Source organism: Phyllopteryx taeniolatus, chromosome 1, assembly GCF_024500385.1.
Source record: "Phyllopteryx taeniolatus isolate TA_2022b chromosome 1, UOR_Ptae_1.2, whole genome shotgun sequence".
NCBI classification, from domain to species: Eukaryota; Metazoa; Chordata; class Actinopteri; order Syngnathiformes; family Syngnathidae; genus Phyllopteryx; species Phyllopteryx taeniolatus.
Window position 1 is genome coordinate 13141994 of NC_084502.1, and position 8917 is coordinate 13150910.

The following is an 8917-nucleotide window of genomic DNA, read 5'->3' on the forward strand; positions in this document are numbered from 1 at the left end:
GCATAGTTTAGGTTTGGATTTTTGAAGACTATTTTTGTCAGTGAATACAAAATGGGTGTACAAAGAGCAACGTTGTAAATAACAATGGCAAAGAGTTCTACATGTCCATGCGATGTTAAATATAGCTGCTGCAGCAGGACAGAGGCGTTGAGTTGCAATGTGCGCATGCATGCCGTGGTTTGACGTGAGACGGGGGCCAACATTAGAACATTGCCAGCAGCGGCACCGTGCACGTGACCTTAAGCCTGTTTGCTTTGACTGAACACTGGGCAAGACCCCCCCCCCGCCCCCCCGCCACCAAACTGAGTTCATCCAATAAGGAGAGCAGTTAAGTAACCAAACACAAGAACACAAGAAGGAGCTTGCTCCTGGCACATTTACAAGTGGATTGAAAAAAAAGGGAACAAATACCAGAATGACTGAAGCGGATGCACAAGGACAGAAGAAGCTTATATGTTTCAGGTAAATACTAAGCAGATGTAAAGTCTACTTTGTGTCTTGACCTTGCTCTATGCTTGTGGCAACAATTAACTCCTGCGCTGTCAAGCCCCCCGCCCCCAATGGACTGTTGAATTCAGCACTTGTCCCACTTAAAGAAAAGAAGCAAGCACAGCCAAGGGCATGCTAGTGTGCAATTACTTTGAGGTTGCATTCCTATACAGTATAAGAAGAGCGCCTACGGCCGCTCGTGTGTTATTGAGCTAACGTACATTTGATTGAATGTTTTTTTTTAACATGGATTGTCTCTGTTGCAATCAGTAAACAGTAGGCTACTTACTCACGTTACGTTTGAAAGGTTGATGAATTTGTAATGTACAATCTTTACCACTAGATAGAGCAAGTACACTATAGAGGAATTGTCACTCACTCAAAATAAATGTTTCCCTCAGAGCCATCATCATCACTACGCGCCCGTGCGTGCAAAAATAACATTTGGAATTCGAGCAATTGCAGTCGCTCACATCCGATCAACAATGTGCCGTTACGTCAGCATGGACCTAAGGACTGTGCACACTAATTGGAGCTCATAGTGTCAAACCAAAGACTTCAACATGTTCCTGAGAAGGTACCCGGCCTGTGAGCCACTTCACCTCCACCCATATTCATCAGTGCCCGCTTCTCATCTCTCCAGATTTGCGCATAAAACTCTATGCAGAAATGTAAATCTAAGTGATGACAGTTCTGTCTCTAATCGCTTCCTATCGGGTTTTTCTCCAAAAGTGAAACATCTCCAGATTGTGAGATGGTACTTGCCCTCCAACAGGGGTGCGTTCAGAGCCCAAACTACTGCTGGGCTCATCGAGGCACCTCAGAACAGTTTAGAATTAACTGCTCGGGGTCAAACCTTTAATCGATTGTCCCGAAACGTTAACGACGTATCTCGGGCTGAAAATGCTCCAGCGTATATCAGCAGGATGCAGCGGCGGAGTCCAAGTCAGCGGGCGTCCGCACAGAGACCTACGTCTGAGGCTAACGAAACAACAGTCCAATCACCGGGAGACGAACAGGAGGACTCGGGTCTTGCAAGCCAGGCAAACTCTGGACTGCAACTATTCCACATTAGTTCTTTGGCAACAAGATTTGGAGAGAGCTACAATTATGTCGCCAAACACATTAACTCGGTCTTCTCCCTGGGTTTTACCAAAGTGCAAGTTCCGGCGAAAGGGGAAATCACAAAAGGATCCGACAGGAGATCCAAGAAGAGAAAAAGGCAAAGTTATCATGTCATGCATTCCAAAGACACTGAAATATCTCCATTAACATCAAGTGCTGACGAGGCCACCGTGGAACCCAATTATAGTCACAGCTGGGAGGAGGGCTATCGTCATTTTGCAAAACACATTAATAGGTACTTTGGCGCCAAGGTTACCGATGATGCCGGCCGTCACAGTCGACCGGAACCCCTCGCACCATCTCCCTCGCACGCCCGACACAGCCGAGACCGCGTCGGCCCTGAAACTGGCCTTTTCCATAGCGGCCACAATACAACCCGCTTTGGTGAGAGCTATTTTCAGATGTCAAGTCACATGAATCGATATTTCAAGGCCGCGAGCACATTGCATGACGCCAGTAGGAATCTGAAGAACGAGATTGACTTTCCTGCCGCAGACAGACAGAAGGCAATCTCCTTCATGGACTGCTTTCATCACCCCACAAGAGTCATCCCTGACCTGCTCGGAGCATTTCTCGACCGGGTGCCCTCGCCACAGAACAGAAAGCCAAAACATGCGGTAACATCGCCGGAAGCAGCCTTCGGTGAAAAGGTAAGTTCTTAGAGGTGGGAAGAAAATAGGATGTCCATCAGAAAAGCTCAAATGGTCCTTTAGTTTGCATTGCTTGCCGACATCCAAAAGCCGATGTTTTGTGTTGCATGTTGTCAGTTGTTTTTGAGCCACAAGCAAGCTGAGGAACTGACACATGGGTTGATTGAAAACCTGAGACAGGCTTCATCTGCAGAAGGTCTGACAACCTGTGTGGAGATGCTGAATGAACACCTGCGACATCATCCTTCACGTAAAGCCTTGATGTGGCAGGTCTGTTGGAAGGGGGGAAGACAAAAAACAAAAAAACCTACCTCCTTTTTAACCCTTTCATGCATAGCGATCTCTGATTCGCTATCGGGAGACGGGTGCCCGTGCGGTGTGGAGTCACCTCCATACCTCTGCTCACGAGCGAGCCACCTCGCTGCTCACACGACGACTGTCTAGTTTTTAAATAATATCGCAAGGATAAGCGGTTCAGAAAATGGATGGATGGATGGACTGGTCATGGGTACGTCACACTGTTATGCAATTGTATCTGTAAATGCAGACATTAGCTAACGTTAGCTAGCCGCGTTAGCCGAATGAGTAAGAATATGGAGTCACGGGTAAGTGTTTTTATGGAGGTTTGGAGGTGACTCCAAACTGCACGTGTACTCTTTTGACTACACTGGACAGCTTTTCAAAAGTTTGTTTTGTCTATATGCATTATTGATGATGTCAAAGTTGCCATCGGTCACCACAGGGGGCAGCACTTGTGTCATACCTTACAATGCCAACCGCTGGTCTGCAGTTTTAAGTCCTCAAACCAGAAAGCCAAGGAGTGCAGTGCAGTGAAGGAACATCTCTTTCCATTCCTTCTATTCCTTCCTTACTATAAACAAACCAAAATACTGTACATTGAGGCATCAATTAACAACTAAGAAGTAATACATTTATTGACATTTGCAAGCATTGATTTTGCGATGCCATGCAACAGCACTGGACTATGTTAAAATGTGTGAACACATAGTTTTTTGAGTACATCAAAAACAGGAAGTATTTCATAGTTCCCATAATCTTTTTTTGGTTCATTGTTTTGTTAAAAACATGAAGAAAATCAATTAAAAGCCTAGTGGACACCAGATCCTTAAAATAATGAAGCTGGAATTTTTTGTCTTTATGCCAAAGGTCATAGAAATCTTTTTCTGAGGAAGGCTGTCCTAATTCACTGAAATCTGTAGGAGAAAATGGCCGTAACATTGCTGAGACAGCGGCGAGTCCATAGAGACGAGCAAGCCCTCCAGCCGGCCATAAGAGAAGCCCTGGCTCTCATCGGCTATGTTGACCCAGTCAAAGGTCGTGGTATCAAGGTCCTCTCCATTGATGGCGGAGGTACAAGGTAAGAGTCACACCAGACACAATACAAATCAATCTTCTGGTTTTGCACTACTCAAAAAAATACACGCCGAGTATGCCGTTCAAAGAAATATTTGGATTTAGAATTAGTCTAACGACAACGGAGACCCCAGACTGTTGAACAGCTGGAGCTGTACATCAAGCAAGAATGGGAAAGAATTCCACCTACAAAGCTTCAACAATTATTGTCCTCAGTTCCCAAACGTTTATTGAATGTTGTTCAAAGAAAAGGTGATGTAACTGTCACATGTGGGGAGTAGCTGGACCCAAGAGCAGGCGGAGGCAGATGGAAAATGATGAACAGTTTATTGAGGAAACGTTTATTGAGGAGGTGGTCCTGGATGTGTTGGCAGGCAGTGGACAGAACAGGCGGCTGGCTTGGTGGCAGGAATGACGTGGGTCAGGAGCACTAGGAACGAGGAGACACAAGAGTTTACAAGGGAAGCGAGGAACAGTGCAGCTTACTTGACATAAGGTGGGCTGTGGTACCACTAGGAGAGGCTGCAATACTTAGGCGAGGATTTCTGGGAACGGGCAGGCTTATATACACCGGTGGTGACGAGGCTGATTGAAGACAGGTGCTGAAAACAGAGAGGGGAGGGGGAGAGAGAGCACACAAAGCGCCCTCCCGGCTCCAATAATGGAACTGCAGGGCAGTATATGACAGTAACACAGTCGTAACCATGACCCTGTGCCAGCCTTTTTTGGAACGTGTTGCAGCCATCAAATTCCAAGTTAAGGATTATTTTCAAGTTTATCCGTTTGAACATGAACTATCTTGTCTTTGTAGTGTATTCAATGAAATATAGTTTGAGCATGATTTGCAAATCATTGTATTCTGTTGAAGTACACATTGTTTTATTATTATTAATACTCCATATAGCACTCCCACACGCCATATTCAATTGTATTTGACTGCAACTTTGCTGTAAGTGCGCGCCATTGTGTCGGGCCGGAATGTCAAACCGCTTTGGATCGTTTGTGTTCCAGAGGCCTGGTGCCGCTGCAGGTGCTCAAGCTGCTGGAAGCACAGACGGGAAAAAAGATTCATCAGCTGTTTGACTACATTTGTGGCGTCAGCACAGGTGACCAAGCCATGAAACTGTGATGTTTCTGACAATAAGTCCATCCAAATCCCAAATGTCACAATATTTTCACTACAGGGGCCGTGTTAGCCTTCATGCTCGGCTTGGCCCATTTTTCCCCTGGAAGAGTGTGCGGACATGTATCGGCGGTTCGGCTCTGAGGTTTTCCAACAAAACCGCTTGGTTGGCACAGTGAAAATGGGTTGGAGTCACGCTTACTATAACACAGAGACATGGGAAACCATACTAAGGTGCTTCGTACAAGAACCAGGGACTCCGGATGACTGTAGATGCAAGGCGTAATGTGAAATCAAATGTCACATTTTTATTGTATTCAGAGAGAAGCTCGGCGATCGAGTGCTCATCAAAACAGCCAGAAATGAGTCAAGTCCCAAGGTGGAAACAAAATACGTACCGCTTGAATTTAGCTGCTCGATTCATTGTACTGTATGTGATCAGGTTTCAGCTGTCAGCGCTGTGGTCAATTGGGGCAACAGTCCCAAGGCCTTCATCTTCTGCAATTACAACCACAAACCGGGATCCCTGAGCCGCTACGCAGGCGGCTCCAGCTACCCCATGTGGCAGGCGGTGCGAGCGTCATCGGCCGCTCCGGGATACTTCCAGGAATTCCCGTTACAAAGCGACATCCACCAGGTTGGAAGAATTAACAGAAGTTGTTTCCCAAACTTTATTGAACCGAGACACATATTTGACATGACTCAACTCAGTCCTAAATCTAGAGCAGTAACAAATGGATATATTTGCAAAGTTACCCTGTTGGAAATGTCATAGTAGCTTAACTATTTTAATTAGTTCCTCCAAGTAATATATCTAATTCCATTTGACTACTTTTCTTAATTTTGAATTAATGCATCAACGGGACCCTTGGATGTTTCCTTTAAAAAAAAAAAAAAAAAAAAAAAAGGTGGATTAAAACCATAGATCATTTTGGAATTAACCACATACTTTATTCTTTACACAAATCATACCAATAACAAAACGCAAATACTTAATTAAAAAAGTGTTTTTCTTGCATTTTATATATACAGTATTTATTTAGTCCAAGATTCTAAAGATGAAACCGCTCCAAAGTCAATGTTCTTTTATATCTTCAAAAGTGTAACTATGTAAGTATATGCAAAATGGCCCATGACCAGAGAGCCAATCACAAGTGTCGGCTTTAGAAGGAGGAAGTGATACGAAAAAAGTCATTTTCTCCCAGTAATATAATGGATTACAATTACATACGTCTTGTAATTCAAATACACGTAATTAGTTGCTCCCCAACACTGTGCATATATGCATGTATGTATAAATGTACAATACAAATTTGACATTGGATGCCCTTCTGATGCATCCCAAATTTTGTTTCATCTAGTAAACTCTATATTTTTAAGAGAAAATGACACAAAAAACATGAATACTGTTAAAAAGCAGCAGTGTGTGCATTTGTCTTGACAAACTCAACGATATTTATACATTTCTAATTCCCCCTTTCCCATCAATGTCTCAGTTCAAGTATGCTGCTCTTCTGAGTAATGTGTAGAAGCGCCCATTTTCAGAAAGCAATGCATGGACCACACACACTGGCTTCAGGTGCTTTTTCTTTCTTTTTTCCCCCCTCAGAATGAATGACGCCACTAATTGAACTCCACACGGCCTGTTCAGTTTATTTTCCAATCACAAAAGGAGCATGCATATCATGAATGTTGGCTCCGTTGGTTTTCTATGACTCTCCGTTTTGCCATGCAGTAATATCATTTCTACCAAAAACAGTCATTGGTTAGTCATATTTAGACAACTGTATGTAGAGTTGACTCGATGCTTTTTCGATTGTAGGATGGAGGGATTATCATGAACAACCCCTGCGCCTTAGCTGTGCACGAAAGCAGACTCTTGTGGCCCAAGCACGCATTCCAGTGCGTGCTGTCCCTTGGCACCGGTCGCTATGACAATGCTAAGAGAGGCCCTGCCACCTCCACAAGCTTGAGAGCCAAAATAAGCAACCTGATCAGTAGTGCCACCGACACCGAAGGGGTCCACACACTTTTGGACGACCTGCTCCCCCCCGACGTCTACTTCCGCTTCAACCCCACGCTGAGTGCCGAGGTGTGCCTCGACGAGAGCCGCCCGGGGGCTCTGGACCGGCTGGAGACAGACACGCGGCTTTACCTGGAACGAAACCGTCTCAAACTGGCTCGACTCTGTTTAGTACTCGGGGCGGAGCGTTCGGCTCTGAGCAAAACCAAGGACTGGATCTGCGGAAGGGCCTGGGAGATGAAGCACCAATGGGTCTAGATAGAACTGCTGCAATGAAGAAAAATAGCCCTGCATAGTCTCTCTTTTGTGAGGATCATTCTTAGTATTTATTTCATCGTACGTATATAATGCTCATTTTTGAGGCTATACTGCGTACGACATGTCTAAAAGAAAAGCAGGGTTAAAATACATAATGAGAACTGTTTCTAAATGATTTTACTCTTATTTATTCAGTAAAGCCTTGCTATTCGCCGGGGGATACAAAAAACTGTGAGTAACTGTCGCCCCCTAAAAAAATGTTTATCCAGTGGTGCCTTGAGATTGGAGGTACCAGACTTACGGTTTTACGAGATATGAGCTAAATATATATATATATATATATATGGCTGAAATAAGTATTTAACACGTCACCATCTTTTTCACTAAATATATTTCCAAAGGTGCTATTGACATGTAATTTTCGCTAGATGTTGTAATCCATACATACCAAGAAATTAGAACAAATAAGATACAAAAATGAAGTTGTGCGTGAAATGACACAATGTGAAATGACACAGGGGAAAAAGTATTGAAGACATGAAGAAAGGGAGGGAGGTGCAAAAAGGCGTGGAAAGCCAAGACAACACCGAAAATCCATCGATAATCAAACAGCAATCCAGCCCCTTGAATATCAGCTGGTTCGGTCCTCATTGATGGCCTCCAAAAAGGTCTCATTGCCGAGGTGTGAGTCAAGACACATCTCATGATGGGGAAGAGCAGAAAGCTGTCTCAAAACTATCGCAAACTAATTGTTGCAAAACATATCAGTGGCATCGGTTACAGGTGCATATCTCAGCTTCGGAATGTTCCAGTGAGCACGGTTGGGGCCATCATACGTTAAGTGGAAAGCCAATCATAGCATACGTTTGCCTTGATCAGGTGCTCCTCACCAGTGATGCCGGTAACGCGCTACAAAGTCACAAAAGTCAAGTACAAAGTAACGCGTTACTCCAAAATCACTCCGCTCTTTTTTCCAATGAATAGTAGGAAGCGATTGGGAAGTGATTGTTTATTACACAATGCACAGTCATGATGCAGTACCATAAAAGTGCACACAAATGCACCATTTTACCGTCGCCACACTATTTTTGTTATTTTCCTGCGTGAAATGTATTTGATTGTTGTTACTTTTTGTATTTACACATGAAGAATACAGTTTTACTGGCGTGTTAAACGTGCAATGCATTGTGGGTTAATTATTCATACCGAAGTGCGCAGTCATAAATCGGTCACGGAGGGTAAGGACTGACTCACTGAAGGACTTATACTTATAATACAATACTTAGCTTAAATAATACTTACAATAAAAAGTGAGAACTCTCTGGTTTGCCGCGTTGCACGGCTGACGTCACGTAGTAATAAAAAAAATGTTCTCGCTCTTCGCATCAAAATGACTGTGGTGGAAGCAATGGTGTGTGTGTGTGTCACTCACTTTCACGTTTAGGTACACGCATGCACAAAGGCACGCACACACACACAGTTGCCTTCGTGGACTACAATCGGCAGTGTACTGTGAATGGTGAGCTTGTTTACATGTTTATGTACTTCCTGTATTTGGCATGTCAAGTCTGCACTAAGTTGTTGATTTAATGTGGCTTCGGCTACACTAATATTTAACATTTATTGGTTCATGTTGATGACATCATTCTGTAACTTGTGTGGCGTACATTACCAAGTAATGGGTACAGTTAAGCTCATGGTTTTTTTTTTTGCACTGTGGATAAGTGACATTCCTGCCACTTGGCATCTGCTGAAAGTAACTAAATAGTTACTTAGTTACTTTTGAAATGAAGTAATCAGTGAAGTAACTAAGTTACTTTTAAGCTCGAGTAATCAGTAAAGTAACTAAGTTGCTTTTTCAAGGTAACTGTGGCA

At 43.7% G+C, this 8917-nt stretch overlaps 1 protein-coding gene across 1 annotated transcript; it reads left to right on the plus strand.

The window, feature by feature from the left end:
- Window positions 1-301: 301 nt before the first annotated feature.
- On the plus strand, window positions 302-8216 carry LOC133477947 (calcium-independent phospholipase A2-gamma-like). Its single transcript, XM_061773346.1, is given in 11 exon segments — window positions 302-462; window positions 891-1998; window positions 2110-2264; window positions 2382-2534; window positions 3485-3642; window positions 4650-4744; window positions 4823-4857; window positions 4859-4995; window positions 5083-5140; window positions 5204-5398; window positions 6584-8216. Coding segments are annotated over 10 exon segments (2391 nt in total). The 5' UTR covers window positions 302-462; window positions 891-1052; the 3' UTR covers window positions 7043-8216.
- Window positions 8217-8917: the final 701 nt, after the last annotated feature.